Below are 16,842 nucleotides of genomic sequence, written 5' to 3'. Positions count from 1 at the left end.
ACACACACACACACACACACACACACACACACACACACACACACACACACACACAACTAAGACAGTAAATAAACAATATTAAAGAGCAGCATCTCTTTAGAGATAAAGCGAACTACACAGCCTRGTGAGGACCCACTGTTTCTAATGGGGACATAAGCCCAGTTCACATCATATGTAAAGTTTAGGCTAGGTTTAGGGTCAAATGGTAATAGAAAATACTGGTAAATGAATGAAATTCAATGCAAAGTCCCCATGAGGATAGAAGAACAAACGTGTCTGTGTGTGTGTGTGTGTGAGGAGGGGACAGTCAGTGAGGAGACAAGCAGAGCGCTGCGGGGGAGGAAATCAGACAGTTCAGAGTTTTCCTCATGAGTTGTTGCGACAGCTACAGGTTTTTGGGTGTTTAGTTAAAACACAGATGGTGCGTTAAGTTTCCTGTTATTTTTGGGAGCTACAGGTAAAGTCTTGACGAATTTGTCGCAGGTCTGGGGGAGTTTTAGCCCCCACCCCTTCTCCTCCTCTCTCTGTGTCTCCCCGCAGCGAAATTCAGGCTATAGTGCTCCGACACTGCAGCAGCCGCGTTCTGCTTTGAAACGTTTCTTTAGTTTGTTATTGCTACGAGCTCTAATGCTAAAGCGAGACTTCACTCCTCCCACACTAAGAAAACAGGAGGGGAGGAGTCAGCTGAGCTCCTGTGTAGCGGAGCACAGAGAGGGAGAGAGACGAAGTAAACAATTAAGCAGGAAAATGAAACTTATCGTCCTCATTTTTTTTACCGACCTCAAAATTTTTTATCGTGCAATTAATTGATTTATTGACCATCGTGACAGGCCTAGTTGTATTTATTTCATATTGTAAGTACATCAGACTGTTGTGAAAGATCAGACTGAACAACAGCTCTTCCTTTCTTTTGGACACACAAACAACATTTGCAGTCATGACATTGTTYTCTCACTCCACAGGGAAAGACTCAYACTCTGAAGCCTGGTACTAAAGAGCCGATACCTGCCATGGTCAGGGGTCCACCATCACAACCCATGGAGGACATCAGTATGAGGATTTATCTGTTTGAAGGCCTGCTGGGTAAGTGATGCTCTCTGGTTTTCTCTGCTTTCTCTTTTAGGTTGGGGTCAATCAGCTGTGTGAAGGTAACATTTCCTGTATGTGTTATTGAAAAATGTTGCAAATTGTTGGGCTTTTCTTTACTAAAATTAACTTTGTTGTCTGCTCTTATCAGGATTTTTTTTAACTTGAACCTTTAAACTTAAATGTGCAATAGACAGTAACTGTTTATTATATATACATATATAGATTTTTTTGTGTGTTTTTGTTTTGTTTTTTGTGCCTTCAAATTGCCCGTTTAAATAAAATGACGTGATAGGAAAGAAATGAGTGTTATCAGTTAATGCATTATCGGTTAACCCTATTATCAGAGCTTGTGATTATTTTTTTCACGTTTAAAATGGATTTTTCTTCAGACTATGAAATTATTATGTTTATGTTTCTATTCATTTTTATAGGAGAAAAGCTGAGATTAGACCTAATTTTAGGTTTGAACAACTACACCTTTTGGCTCTAGTTGTTCTCTAATTGAGTACATTAAATTCAGATGTTAAATGGCAAGTGAAATCTAAAGTTGTTTGGTTTAGGAAAACTGATCAAATGAATTTAGGACATAAAAGGCAAAGCTCRTGGGAAGTGGAGAAAAGGAAAAAAATATTTCACTTTTTAAAAAATGTGACATTAAATGAAATTAGATTTGTAACTACTGAAAATAATATGACAAAGTAAACTTACAGTATTTGAATGTTAGAGTTATAATTTATTAACCGGATAAACCTTCAGCCTTTCTGTAACCTCATATGTGATCTAGCAAAAACATTTCTCTCTCTTTCTGTAAAACATTTGTTTTTAGTGTCTGTCTGAAGCTACAGGTTGTATAGTGGTAAATAAATGTTCATGCTGTCTGTAATAATCTGTGTTTTGTTTCTGTGACGTGCATCTCGGCTCGCTCTGCCCTTGTTTTTGTCGTTAAATCTACTCACACCTCTTCGCCTAACCCCCTCGTCAAACTCTGGCTGCTTTTTCTTCCCTTCTGCTGCGCTTGATGGGAAATTCCTCCAGGGCGAGATAAGAGCTCCGTTTGGGATCAGCTTGAGGATGCGGCCATGGAAACCTTTTCTCTAAGTAGGGCTGATCTCTTGCCTTTGCTTCTTTTGATTTTTGTACTTGTGTGTGCTCAGCCCAGCTGGCTTCATGTTCAATCTTTTATGTGACACAAATTTTTCCTGTTCATTTATGAGGTGCGTATCTGTGTTTAACACTGATTAACTAAGAAAGAATTWAAAAAAAAAAATCAAGATTTCAGTGATTATAGATGGATATAGAGTGGGGAAAAAACATTTATTTTATCCTTGGAGGAATTCAGTATAATTTCACTTCTTTGGTTTTTGATAATCTATAGTCTGAGATATTTTGGAGAAAACTATTTTGTTTGTATTATAAGTTCTACTGCAAACAAAGTCCTGGTTCAGTATTGTTTCGACAAGCAGAACTAAAGAAACTGTCATGAGTTATTCCTAGTTTTAATGATATTTCTCATTTAAAGTTTAAATAACCAACTAAAGCATTCGGCTTTATTTTATTACATCAGCTTTGTCATCCCATTGTTGGCAAACTGTTGCCTTTACTTAATTTTTTGCATGTTTTAAATAATATTCTTGAAAATGTCCATTAAAAGAAAAAAAAAAACTTCATTACAAACTGTCCATCCATTAAACTACTTCATAATGCTCCTCTGAGAATCGTTGACCACTTCCTTGGTCACAAAAATCAGCAATCATTTCCTTTTTAATCAGCTTTGGAAACAAAATGGTTGTTTGATAAACAGTGATCACATCTGTGAATGGAGTTGCGCAAATATTTTATTATGTTTCAAATTTTGATTTGTGCCAATACTAGAAAGATTTCTTCATTCAATTGTTTTTTTAAGCAAACATAGTCCAAACTGTAGCTGCTTCCTTTAGATGATCCCTGTAAAGTTTTCAGTTATTTCAAAATGTTTTTGTAGATTGAGGCTTAGCATTTGCAAACTGCAGAGTCTTGTGCGTTTGGACTCCACTTCTGATGAATAGTTTGAAGTGTTTTTAATGTCCAATGTTAAAGTGTTGATGCCTTATCCAGTACTTAGGAGTTTGTATTAACTTTGCATTCAATGAAAGACTTCATCAAATTGTTGCCAAATGCTTAGTACTGCTTGTCGATATTGGTTTGTAATTTTCTAAATGATAAAACTGACTAAAAGTAAAGCGGTTTTAACTTCGACTGTATAAACAAGTTTGAACTTGAACTCACTACAAATGGGAAACTATGTAGAGGTACAAAAGTCGTCAGGGATGACAGAATGTGCGCTTTTGGCTGCATTTAGTAGAGCTTTCCACACACCAGGAGCTAGACGTGCTTGCTTTGCGATTTTCAGGTAAGGAGCGCTCCACACTCTGGGACCAGGTGCAGTTCTGGGAGGACGCCTTCCTAGATGCTGTGATGTTGGAGCGTGAGGGGATGGGGATGGACCAGGGCCCCCAGGAGATGATTGAAAGGTTTGGCCTTTTTTTTTTTTAATTTCTACTGATTTTAATTTTGATCGATCTCAGTCTTGGCCTGTAACCCATCCTGAGGTCGTCACTGTTTGATTCTTGCGTCACCACAGGTACCTGTCACTGGGAGAGCATGATCGCAAGCGTCTGGAGGACGACGAGGACAGGCTTCTGGCTACCCTACTGCACAACTTGATTGCATACATGCTCATGATGAAAGTACGGCAGCTTGGTTTTTCAAGCAGTTTAATCTTTCTTTCCACTCGCCTTGTTAAAAACTTGTCAATTTTAAATATGGATGTTTTTTTATTTTATTTGTTCAGCTGAACAAAAACGACGTCAGGAAGAAAGTGAGGCGCTTGATGGGCAAGTCTCACATTGGCCTCACGTACAGCCAAGAGATCAATGAGTTACTGGACAAACTGCCCAATATGGTTTGTAACTGTTTGTTTATRCAGCTAGTTCAGCTTCTGCTAGTTTTCTGTAATGATCTGAAATTATGTGCAGAGTGGCCGCGAGCTGTCTATCAGGCCCAGTGGAAGTCGTCACATCAAGAAACAAACATTTGTTGTTCATGCTGGCACAGATACAACAGGAGACATCTTTTTTATGGAGGTATGTAAAGTCCAGACTCTTTTTTTATTGTCTCAGACACATGTAAGTGTGTTATTTATTCTTTTTTTTAATTTGATTTTTAAAGGTTTGTGATGACTGTATAGTCCTGCGCAGCAACATCGGTACAGTTTACGAGCGTTGGTGGTACGAGAAGCTCATCAACATGACTTACTGCCCTAAAACCAAGGTTCTGTGTCTTTGGAGACGCAACGGCCAGGAGACACAGCTCAACAAGTTCTATACCAAAAAGGTCAGCAGTGCATCCTGTATGTGTACTGATCAATAAAAACACCAGACATTCATTCAATTAACTTTCCTCTTTTCATTCTAGTGTCGTGAACTTTACTACTGTGTTAAAGACAGCATGGAAAGAGCTGCAGCAAGACAACAAAGCATTAAGCCAGGTGGAGACATTGTCTTTTTTTTTGTCCAGGGCATTTATGTGTCTTGATCAAGTCAACTAAAGCGGTTATATAATACAGCAAGAGTGAGCCCCACCTATCCCACCCACTGTTAACATTTGTCACAAAAATGGCGTCCGAACAGGGCAACAGCTCAAAGCCAAAAAAGCAACTATTTGATTAAAAGCGAGCCCAACTGCGTCTGTGTCACAAATTATCTGTAACCTTTTTACATCAAAGTAATATATTGTTAATTATTTTAATTTCTTTCAACAATCGTGTAAAACAGCCTGATGATATAAATAAAATATATAAATAACTATGATCTAAACTAGATCCTGAGTCAGTCAGTAACTTAGACTTTTAAGCTAGTTGAATAATTAGGACTTAAGCTTGTATTTATTTTTTACCTGTCCTAAAGGCACTGTCACACTAGACAACTTATGCCAACTTGTGAAACATGTTTTATGTCTAAATTGCTAATAAAAGTTATATATTTGATCAATTTATTCGAATTGCACGCTGAAAATAAGCTTCCTGTTGATTTTTTTCAGTTCCATCTTCAATGTAGTTGTTTTTTTAAATGTTCCTAAGTTGGCATAAGTTGTCTAGTGTGGCAGGGCCTTCAGTAATAATAAATATTTACCAGTCGACACTTTAATGTTCTCTGCAAATCTGATGATACTTTTCAATGAAACTTGTCTTTACTGATATTTGCTAACTATCTTCTTAACAAGTCAGGTTTGTCTAATCGAAACATAAAAATAGTCAATTATAATGTTATTTTAACTTGCATAAATATTAGACGTACAACGAGCTTGTACAATTAAACAATTTAACAGTATATGCTACACAAGCTAATATCTGCTAGCCAGTTCAAAAAATAAGCAATTACATCAACTTTATAAGCTTCCTTTAATTTTAAACTTTTACATTGTTTGCTTCAGTACTGGTTGAATCACATCCACAGTGAGGTAAACAAAATAAAATGTTTATTTTTGAAATAAAACAAGTTGTCCTGTTTCTCATCTTTTGGTACGTCTATAACACGCACAGCTTTCTGACTTTTTATAAACATTATGTAGTTTATATACTCTCTAATATATTAAACACTATTTTTGTTAGTATTATCATAAATATTTTTATTGTTTTTACATAACCAGTCCTCATTGTTCTCTATTTTGCTAATATGTACAGTAATGCTAAATCCGGTCTGGTTAGCACTGCTGCTACAGCAGTAGATCACATCATGTGGCCAAGACTCACTCCAGCTGTTATATACAACTCCATACTGTCAACCAATCAAAACCCACAGCTAAGCGATGGTAAAACTTCCCTGTTCTACATCTCCTCAGGCCCAGAGCTGGGTGGCGAGTTCCCAGTCCAGGACATGAAGACTGGTGAAGGTGGACTGCTTCAGGTGACACTGGAAGGAATCAACCTGAAATTCATGCACAGCCAGGTAAGAGGCCCATACCCCAACAGGAGAAACACTGCCAATCATCTCACATAAGGGCATGAGAATAATAATAAAAATTATTCATGATGGTTCAGACTTCATCCCCTCCTTCTGTCCATCTCTCTGCTCGTCTCTCCCATTTGCCTGTGTAGCGTTTTGTTTCATCTTGTGACGTCTTCCTCTATTGCCATCGAAATGTTCACCAAAAACAAGCTCTATAACCTTTATCCACTGTAGCTGATTGGCCTTTACTTGTCATGCATAACATTTTCCTTTAGAGGAAGAATTCCTGTTTGTGCTTTTGCTGTTTTGTWTTTTTATTTGCTTCTTTTCTCCCCACTCTGTGTTTTTATTTGTGTATTTGTATGCATGTTTTTTTTCCAAGCACTATTAACACATCCTGCCACACAAGTTTTCTTTGACATCTGTGGTGCTCAGACCTCATGTTCATTTACTGTGTGGGAGGAAACGAGGTGTTAATCTGTGTGTGTTTGTTGTGTAACAGCGATGAGACAGGTTCCTCGAAGCAAAGACTTTTCATTAATAATTGGTTATTTAATGGCAGCTTTTGATTTAAGTTTGGACCCTCGAATAACACCATGTGTTGTCCTTATATCTGCGGGCAAAAGTAGTCAGAGCTAGTTTGATTTATAGAAATATTTAATTATATTCCGTTTAAAAGGGATGAAACTCAACAGTAAAATCCACAAAGTCACATACACTGCTACTATTTTCAATGAAGCCTGGACTAATATGATTTTTAAATAGTTTTTTCACCTATAGTTATATGGTTTGAACTTTATTCTGTCATACAATACTGCCTGAATACCAAACTGCTTTTTTTCCCCACAACCAGGGTGAAACAACCCCTTTATCCAGAATGTTGTCACCGCTGTTTTAACTTTTTTTTTTATTCATTCAGGCTCTTAGTCTGAAGTTGTGCTTCATAATGAAAATATTAGAGGGACCCTTATTTCCACAGAACAGAAGCTAATTTTACTTAAAGATTTAAGCAACTCAGAATTTTTACAACCCCAATTCTGAAAAAGTTGTCTGTGCAAAATGTAAATAAAAACAGAATGCAATGATTTGAAAATCTTGTAAACCCATATTTTATTCACAGTGGAACATAGTAAATGTATCAAATGTTTAAAGTAACAAGTTGAACCTTTCTGGTGGGGGAAAGATGATTTTGAATTTGATGGCTGTAGGGTTGGGCAAAGTCGTATCGTGCGCAATTAACGTTTAGAAAAACGATTAGGAGTATTGAAAATATTTATAAACAATTTAAAATTTGATGTATAGCCTGAAGCCTGTAACTTTGACACAATTTGGGACAGATTTTTACGAAGAGCAAATCTTTCCCACTAAATTGGTCATGTGACTAGGACATAAGGATGTCCAGGGACTCCAGGGGATTAATCATCAAATTAATCGTTATCGGCTAAATACCACAATCGTGATTATTATTTTTTTGCCAATGTTGCCCAACCCTAGATGGAAGCAACACATCTCAAAAAGTTGGGACAAAGGCAATTAAAACTCAGAAAGTAAGTGATAGGAAGAAAAAACAGCTGGAGGAGTGTTTTATAATGGCTGGGTGTAAAAAGACCATTTTACTGAGGCTGAATCTGTCAGATGTCACCACTCTGTGAATCACTTTAAAAAAATAGAGAAACAATTTCCAGAATAATATTTCAAGACTGGCAATTGAAAGGTAATAAAAAAGGTGGTGTRCAYTATTTATCATAACTCCAGTTTTACTTGGTCTATAAAAGGGGTGCCCAACCAAGATCTACTTTTGAAGTCGGCARTTTGCCGAGACCTACTCATCCAGGCTCAGTATCAAAAAACATAATTTTTCATCTCCCTACTCCTCACTTTAAAGTAAATAAAACAGAACGTAATGTGTTGCTAGTTTTATTTAATTTAAGTATTGTCAAACAAAACTATCTACTTAACCATATATTTACCTACAAAAAAAMGAAAAGATAAAATCCTTACTTAACTCCTGACAGAGAAACAGAAAMGTGATGCTCGAACAAAAAGGATCATTTTTTTTTACCTTCTTCAATTAGTACTCACTGGAAACCTGCCCAGGGAGAGAACCACAGAGTCAAATAACTTTGGAGCACAAGAATTTGTCTCCATTTATTCAAAGAAGTGTCCTCTCTTCTCTCCATACAGGGGAGGAAAAACAAAACAAAAAACTATCAGGGTCAACATGGCTACCACAAGAGTGCCGCCTTTTTTTCAAAGTCAAAGCACACAATATAAAGCTCTCTCATTTATACTATTACAAAAAGTGACTTACGATGGTGCAGATTCACAAATCTCCAACAACTATTTCAAAGCTCAATCTGCAGCATGCAGGATGGTGTCATCTGCAGGTGTTGAAGAGCTCAGTCCCTCACTAGTCCAGACTGCTGGCTCCAGACCATTCAAAGAGTTCCACCTGGTTCACCACCTATCAGACAAGACACACACACAGCCACGTTAGGTACAGAAAACAAGGGCACAGCCAAACTGCAAAATAAGTAAATAACACAAAGGTGCCAGTCAGCGTATAACACACTAGTCTGATCTAAAATGTAATAAAAAAACAACAACATACAGACACATTGTGACAAGTCCAGAGGAGACAAATTTTATGCAGGCTATATAAAAATAAATGTATGTCTACCTTAGTGGGACTTCTGACACTGGGAGGAGGCCAGGGTCTTGGCAGTGTGAGATGGTTGAGAGAGGCGCAGGCAGGTCTCCAGATGATCATCAGTGGATCTGTTCTTGGACTTGATGATTTTCATGTGAGAGAAAGCAGACTCCTCTGACAACAGACTCCAGAACTCCCCATACATGCAACTTGTTGCTCTGGATTTGTTCCCACTGTCATTTTGCAGAGTCAAAACCTCATTTTCAACACCAGAACAGTCCAGCAGAAACACGGACACGGATTTGGACACAATCATCCATCCTGGTGGACAACTGCACGTCTTTATAGCAGCCACAATCTCACTTTTATTTTTAAAATCATGGAAAAGCACGTCTGCAGCATCAAACGCTTTAACTTCATCATCGCTGAAAGATTGCTTTTGTGTTGAGCCAGGATGCGGCTACATTAGCAGCCTTACCTACGGTGCTGGGCCGAGTGAAAATCGATGCTGTGCTGCAAAGCTTGTTCCGGAACATTCTGAGCTCGGTTAGGAGGGGAATTCCGCCTCGCAGCATCTGTGCATTGTTTAGAAAGAAATGCCGTTCCACGTTATCCTTTTTAGACAAACCAAGGCAGCGCTCGAATTACATATGAGTCCTCTTCCCACTCCAGGTGAAAATAATGTTTTTATTTGCTTGTTAGCTCGTCTTTCGTTCATTTTTTCCCGCCTCTCTGCTATGTTGTGAACACGTGACCCTAAAGTCACGCGAGATCATGTTCAGAGTGCTGTTTCACAGCACCCAAAACTCACGAGACTACGTCTGTGAGAATACAAGATGGGGAGGGCGGAGGGAGTGCATTCAAGGCTGGAATGTGTTTAAACTCCTCCCACCTCCCCCGCTTCTGCCGGAGTTAAAATGAAGCTCAGCGAGCGGAAACGTGCTGGGCCGGCTCGTCAGCTGTTAGAGCAAGGTTGCGCTCCGCGATTGACCGGAAACCAGCTGGGGATCGACCGGTAGACCGCGATCGACTTGTTGGGCACACGCTTTATCATTAAATAACTCCTTTATTTTATGCAGTACCGCAATAGATTTTGCTATTTTTGTTCTTAGGTAGTTTACATACTTGTCACCATGAAAACATTTGCTGCATCATGAAACAACAAATCTGGCAAACAACCAGGATTTTTAAACAGCTACACATCAGACAAAAGCAGGAGAAAAACTGATCTCAGTTTCTGGACGTTTCCATCAGAGGTTTGTTGCTGCCATTAAATTCAAAATTACCTTCATTTTTCCTAAAAATTGTACAACTTATAAGTTTAAACATTTGATGTGTACTATGTTTAATTGTAAATAATACATTTGAGATTTGCAAATCTTGCATTTAGTCTCTATGAATGTTTTAGTATCTTTAGAATTGGAGCTTTTTTGTTGGAACTTGGCTGCAGTAGTTGCAGTGGTTTGTATTCAGAGATCAGGTCATGAAGCCTCGGCACAAAATGGTTTCATGTTTTTTTTTTTTTTTTGTCGTGTCTTTGCTTGTCACATTTTCCACCTACCCTCAGCGGGAGCTGTGCTCAACAGCTTGGAAATCTTGATGACAGAGACTCAGTCCAGCATATAGTGAGTGGGCAGGGGGCCGGGCGGCTCTGAAAACAGATGTCAGAGGTGGCATCTTGCATCATAGTGGGATTAAGTGGTGGCCGCCCTTGTATCTGTTCTGCTGTGTGAGCGCGTTGCGTTGGTGCCAGCCCTTGTTGCTGGAGGAGGAGGCATGGAGGGCTTGGGGGGTGGGGGGAAGACTGAGATGTTTAAAGTCCAGGATAACGAAGGTGAATCAGTTTTTTAATACTGCACTCAAACTTCCAGTTCTCTCTTTTTTCTTTCTTTTTTTTTTTGCTCTTATTTGTTATGTTTTTGGGGTTGAATCTTCTCTTGCTGGATTTTTTTATTGGCTCTGCTAATCTCAGTTAAACTCTTGATTAGAACTTTTTTTGCGCGTAGAGTCCTCTCGGAGTGTCATCGAGTGCTTGTGCTCTTCTGTCCGATAATAATCCAAACCATTTCTCTCCCATGCTCTCTCCCCCTGCAAGGAGCGGAAGGTACACAACCTCTGCTGTGTTTGCTTACTAGCAGTTASATCCTATTGGGTTTCATTTTGTTTTTTCTCCTCTTTTTTTTGTTTCGTTTTGTCGTTTCTTTTTCCTGTCCTAGCTGTATGGCAAGTCTAATTTTCTGTCTTTGTCTTTATTTTTTTGTCTGGAACTTCTATGTATGCATCATATGGGCCATATTTGCATCTCTGACCATAAAAATGATTTTTTTATATACAAAGAAACCACAAGTTTCGTTGATTAAAGAGTCATTTTGAATTGGTGTTTAGCTTTGAACAGAATAAATACATTTCTTCTCATTGCCCATGTATGTGTTTGATCATGGAAACTTCTCCTAGTGTCTTTTTTTTTCTTTCGTTAGCTGCTAAAAGCTTGCATTTCATGTGTAGCTGTTTTTCTTTTTACCCTTCATCACACTGATTGAAACAAGCTCAACATGGCTAATTTTAATTTGACTATGAAGTGTTTACTCTTCATCTGGTGTTGTTTAGTTAATAATGTTCTGTCTTGTTTTGTTTGTTTTTGTTTGTTTTTAGGTTTTCATAGAGCTGAGTCACATTAAAAAGTGCAATACAGTGAAGGGAGTCTTTGTCCTGGAGGAATTTGGTAATTACACCATCTATTGATTCTAGGCCTGTACTCGGCACGGCAGTAACTCGGCTTCACGGCAAATTTATTGATGAGAAGCTCATAAAGGTTCGCTAAATTGGATGCTTTCCTGCGCTYGAGGAGCACTGAGCTTCTGATGTCTGCAGGGCGCGAGGCGAGTGCTGAATTTTTCAGGAGATGTAGATTTCAGCCGCCCYGTGGTGTCAGAGTTGCACTTGATTGAGGTGATGAGAAGGAAGAGGGAACTCAGCCTGTGGGTTAGAGAACGGCAGCAAGGAAGGACTCGCTCTCTGCCTTTGCCCCACAGTTAGTTCCTCTTAGCAAAAAAAAAAAAAAAAAAAAAAAGTTGAAAAAGAAAAGGGAAATGTTTCATTAAATGTCTATTCCTGTAGTTAAATATGATGCTTAAACCATCTTTCAATCATGAGGTTTTGTAAGAGTTATTGTTTCATTAGTTTATCTTACTTTTCTGCTGGTCTTCCACTCGTAAACATAAGATTTATTTAAAGTAATGGTTTCCAAATGATCAGCTTTTGACCCATAAAGTAACAGTAGCAGAGCCCTGTGATGCACATTAGTATCAAGTCAAATAAACAAGGGCTTCGTAACAATATTCATTATGCTATATCCATCCATGTGTACGTACACTAACTTCACTCTTTTTGTAACGTAAAGCAAAAAAACATCATTTTTAAACATAGTTAATTCTGAAAATCCTTTCTAGACCCCACTTTAATGTTTCAGGACTCATAGCTGTGTCCTGACCAACCTACCCCACCCTCCCCCCAAAAAAGCAGCTTCTTCTGCAACATGTCTCGTCACCGTATGTTAGCAGTGGTGACTGAAAGCAGCTGAAAATCTCCCATTTTCCCCAGTAAATACCATCTTTATAACCACAGTTTAACTGCTCTACAGTAACACAAGCTGCAGCTCTATACAAAACTCTTTAGGTCCAAAACAGGAAATACCTCAGATATGACCAGGAAAAACATGTAAGGAAAAGTTTAAAGCATCCTGTTATATTTAAGCCAGATTAAAACCAGAATAACTGAAACTATGACTTAGGGTTGAGCAATATTGGCAAAAAATTTAATCATGGTTAATTGAGGCATTTATCTGATAATTATTAATATAAGGGATAATGATTGCACTTGTGTTTTTGACACTAAATCAGTTACTCTGTGTTCTGAAATGATACTTCATCAGTCAAACTTCATTTTGTGTGGCAGAAAATCTCTAGTGATGCAGAATGCCACGGGCTCACATGTATGCTTGATAGGGAGTGCATCCCACACAAAAATATCATGTGGCATCAATCACAAAGTGGCAAATATTAATTGTTGACTGTTTTTCTGATGATAAATCGCACACAACATGATTTTGCCCAACCCTACCATAATTCCAGAAACCTATATGTGRCCCATCATATCGAAATGAGGATTAAATCAAATTCRGTCAAAATTACCTTATTACATTTTCAGATTCCTGGCTTTAAATGCTACATTTTGTTACTTGGTTCTTTCTGATTTCATAAACGGAACCAGGGATATGCCTTAATTTGTCTTATTGGTTACGATAATACATTAATATTTGGTCTGAATCCTAATTTTATGTAATTTTAATGAGAAATTTGTCATTTCATTATGAAGAAAAAATGTCAAATGGTATTTGAATATTGACATTTCCCAGCTGGAAAGAAAGAAAACTTTGCTAGCTCACAGGGAAAATCTCAAAATTGTAAGGCGTTTTTCCTCAAAATCAGTTTTTTTGTTGCTACTGCTCAAAAACATGCTTCAAAAAATGTATTATTATATTTCACACAGTTCATTCAAATGAAACAGTGATAAGGCATTTATTTGTTATATTTTGACAAAATGCAATTTTTGTAAGTGCTTTAATTAAAATGCTATATTTGCCTATTTTTCCATGTACCACTTTTAGACCGTCTCCTCGTTTTGATTTGATGGGTCACAAATTTGCGTTGTGTAAAATAATCACACACATTATATATAGGTTCAAACTCGTCAGTATTCTCGTAAAATATGAAAAAATAAAAATAAAAAACGACCAGGATGGCAGTTCAAACCAAATGTAGCAATATTCTGTTGGTGGTTAATCATTAGAAAGCAGCGACTGAAAAGGACTCCTAAATGTAAAAAAAAATAATAAAAAATCCTGATTTTATTTCCAAACATAAAGAGTGTGCTCAGACACAGCTGAGCTGTCAGTCTGTGTCAGAGGATTGGTTTGAACATCACAGTTTCAGCAGCACAGAAAMTCACACATTAATAACTCAGTTTAATTCAATCAGGACATCAGTGTCACTGAGGTGTTTCTGAGTTTCTAGCTGTTTATTTGAACCTTTTTTTTTWAAAGAGAAAGTCAGTTTTAGTGATTAGGAGTTGAGACTCAGTCACAGGACTACAGGTCAGATGGACCTGATGACATGTCTGCAGGACGTGTCTTTAGCAGCAGTTTGAAGTGTTGATCTCAAAAAGCGGTTGTGATGAGAGGTGGAGGCTGAGCCGGGCGGGGTTACTGCCGTGCCTCTGTGCTGCTTTTGTAATGTCGCTCCTCATCTTTGCCACTATGAAAACCTTCATTCTCCAGCAGGTAAAGTGTTGTCACCTTTCTTCTTTAAACGAAACCCGTGCCCATCACTCCCCCCTCCCCCATTTCACCGTTTCTTTTTTTTTCTCCCTTCCCACCTCCTCCGTACCGACGAGCATCCCTCTGCTTCGTTCGTCACTTGCTCTGCCTTTCGGCGCTCACCTCATTGTTCCTCACGTGAGCGCCACCTTCCCGACTCCCCCGCCTCTGCATCTCGGTGGGGGGGGAGGTGTCAGGCGGGGACCCTGCTGCCTCTCCATGTCTGCAGCGGGTTCACAGTTACTCATGAGAAGTCAGACAGGTTTTAGGCTCTTCCAGCTGCGTTTCTGTGACGTCACAGGGGTTCAGGGAGGGAAAGGCGTCGTCTTCTTTTTAATTTTTTTCTCTCCCTCTCTCTCGTTTGTTCTTCATTAGTCAAACCTTATAACCTTTGCAGTCTGTTCTTAAAAGACCCTTGTGGTTTGATTTGTCCATGCAGTGGGCCATGAACGTGTCACCAACAGCCTCTGATCACCTTAATCAGTCCTTTGCTGGACTTTAAGTGGATCAAAATGAAAATAAGAGATGTTTGGATAAATTGGTGATTAAAACTGAATAAATAGATTTGGAATGAAATCTAAAGTCGTCCTGTTTGTGACGGTGAAACTCTTCTTGGCCCACTTGTTGTTCTGCACCGTGTAAAGTTCAACCCTGTTAGCTCCTCAAAGCTCTCTCACATGAAGCCACCGTGGTTCCTGCTGCCTTTGAATGCTTTGTTTTGTCTCTCGTACCGACATAGTTCCTGAAACTAAAGAAGTGGTGATCCACAAGTACAAGACTCCCATGGTGAGTCCCCGTGTCCTCCGCCTTTAATCTGTGCTTGTCTTTTTGTTTAGGGCTCTTTTATATAACTTATTTTATTTATATCAGAGTTTTTTTGTTTTTTTTTACCACACGAAGAGCATGCTGTAGCTGAAAGTGAAGTAGAACTGACTGCATCTGTGTGGTGATGGGTTTTAAAGTATTCATGAGTGTGAACTCCAGTCCAAAACACAGCAGTGGGATCTGCACACACCCCACCTCCCATCAGTATACATCACTGAGACGTCACCTGACATGTTTCTGCTCTGATCAAGACAAACAATGAACATGCAATAAATTTACATGAAGCACTCAGTCCTTTGAATTGCAGAAATGACAAGTTTACAAGAATGTTTGGGATTCTGTTTCCCAGGTGAATTATAAATACTTTTTATTTTTGTTTCACAGAAGATCCACTAGATGTCAGACACACCTTTCTTTCATTATGTCTTTACAGTACAATCAATATATTTGTGTACATATAAAATAGAAAACAGGAAGTGCTGAGTCAGCGAGTCTTTTTTAGCTGCTCTGATTCAGAGGGAAGTCTTTCATCTTTGCTGATGATGTAATGATTGAGCTGAGTGGTGCACGTCATCATTATAACACAGTACTGACCCTGACAGTCGTCACAAAGACCGGCTGATATATTGACCCACCCCCAGAYTTCTGTGTTCCTCTACGGCTCAGGTCTGAATATTAAACACACACGTTAATAAATGTTTGCAAAAAAATACCTGAAGCACAGAGTTTATGTTCAATGCTTGATTTTTGCCACTGTTAATAATTAAAATGAGTTATTTACTTTCATATTTCATTAACAAGAATATTCACAATTCCGACCTTTATTTAGAGTTGTAGTTTAGAAAATGAAGCTAACAGCAGCCAGCTGACCACGACCGATCCAGTTGTGTGTTGACAGGTGAGACTTGTAACGGAGTGTGTTTGAATCATCTGTAGCGTACAGCTGGTGGGAGTGACGCTGACTTTCTGACAAGTGGTGCAGTAACGACAAGAGATTTCTGGTTTTACCAGAACTGCTTGTTTTTAGTTGCATCCGTCCAGAACGTCAGTCAGACWTGAATCATCTTGGCGCATTTTAGATTTGGGTTCTTCCTGACGAGTTAGCCCAAAGCCTGTTTCGTTTCTTTTTCTTTTTTTTCTGTAAAATCTTGAGCGTGTCTTCTCCTCCTCTGCAGGCACATCAGATCTGTTACTCCGTCCTCTGTCTTTTCTCGTACGTGGCGGCGGTGAAGGGGAAGGAGGGGGAAGGAAAACCCAAGACGCTGTCGCCGAGACCCCTTCCTAGCTAGTCGACGCCCTGCGCCGCCGCCGCCCCTCCCCTCCCCTCGGTGTGCCTCTCTACTTGAAACGGCGTCTCAGACTTTTGACAATCCCAAACTGAAATCTCAAGCACACACTTCCTGCTCCTCCTGTGTAGATGGAAGATCCTTTTTGAAATCCAGTTGTGTCGACACGTTTGCTCTGTGATGTCGTGTAAATACTCCCAGCTCGCCCTTTTCTCTCTCTCTCTCTCCGCTGCTGCTGTTCCCACGTTCCAACTAGCTGCACATTGTTGACTCTTTAATCCGAAGAAGTGAGCCCCCCCCCCCCCCCCTCCTATTCTCCCCGCTGCCAAGATCCAACAGTTTGTAAATCCACGCAAAGGGATTAGCCCAAGCCACAGAGTGCATGCAGGTCCCGTGCACACGCAGCCTCCACGTTCACTACACTGAAGACCCCCGCCCTCCCCCTCCACGCCCGTGGAAGCAGCGGTCCTGTGTTCCTCTGTGCTTCCTGTCAAGTCTCAGTCTGTCCAAGTTTGAAAGCGCCGACCCATCCAGAGACCCACGTTCCACACTGAAGCTCCTGTGTACTGCACCAGAGCATGTAAACTCCTCGTAACTGTGTTCACCCCTGAAATCCTTTTGAGTGTTCTCAGA

The 16,842-nt window shown here is 39.3% G+C and overlaps 1 protein-coding gene across 19 annotated transcripts in view; it reads left to right on the top strand.

Annotated features, from left to right (window-relative positions):
- The window catches only part of madd (MAP-kinase activating death domain), a gene marked incomplete at its 5' end in the record, with an annotated part of 67,088 nt that extends 50,700 nt beyond the window's left edge, over nt 1–16,388 (top strand). For 6 of the 19 annotated variants that reach the window (XM_014017003.1, XM_014017012.1, XM_014017002.1 and 3 more), the window contains 13 exon segments: nt 963–1,083; nt 2,125–2,187; nt 3,479–3,599; nt 3,710–3,815; nt 3,920–4,030; nt 4,104–4,211; nt 4,297–4,461; nt 4,543–4,615; nt 5,968–6,074; nt 10,820–10,828; nt 11,377–11,446; nt 14,838–14,884; nt 16,099–16,388. In XM_014017003.1, coding sequence (XP_013872457.1) covers nt 963–1,083; nt 2,125–2,187; nt 3,479–3,599; nt 3,710–3,815; nt 3,920–4,030; nt 4,104–4,211; nt 4,297–4,461; nt 4,543–4,615; nt 5,968–6,074; nt 10,820–10,828; nt 11,377–11,446; nt 14,838–14,884; nt 16,099–16,212 — 1,215 coding nt within the window. In that variant the 3' untranslated portion in view covers nt 16,213–16,388. 19 annotated transcript variants of the gene reach the window in all.
- Between the last annotated feature and the right edge of the window lie 454 nt (nt 16,389–16,842).

This window comes from Austrofundulus limnaeus, unplaced genomic scaffold (genome assembly GCF_001266775.1).
Source record: "Austrofundulus limnaeus strain Quisiro unplaced genomic scaffold, Austrofundulus_limnaeus-1.0 Scaffold159, whole genome shotgun sequence".
NCBI classification, from domain to species: domain Eukaryota; kingdom Metazoa; phylum Chordata; class Actinopteri; order Cyprinodontiformes; family Rivulidae; genus Austrofundulus; species Austrofundulus limnaeus.
The sequence above is the reverse complement of the archived record's forward strand: the minus strand, read 5'-3'. Positions and strand labels throughout refer to the sequence as shown.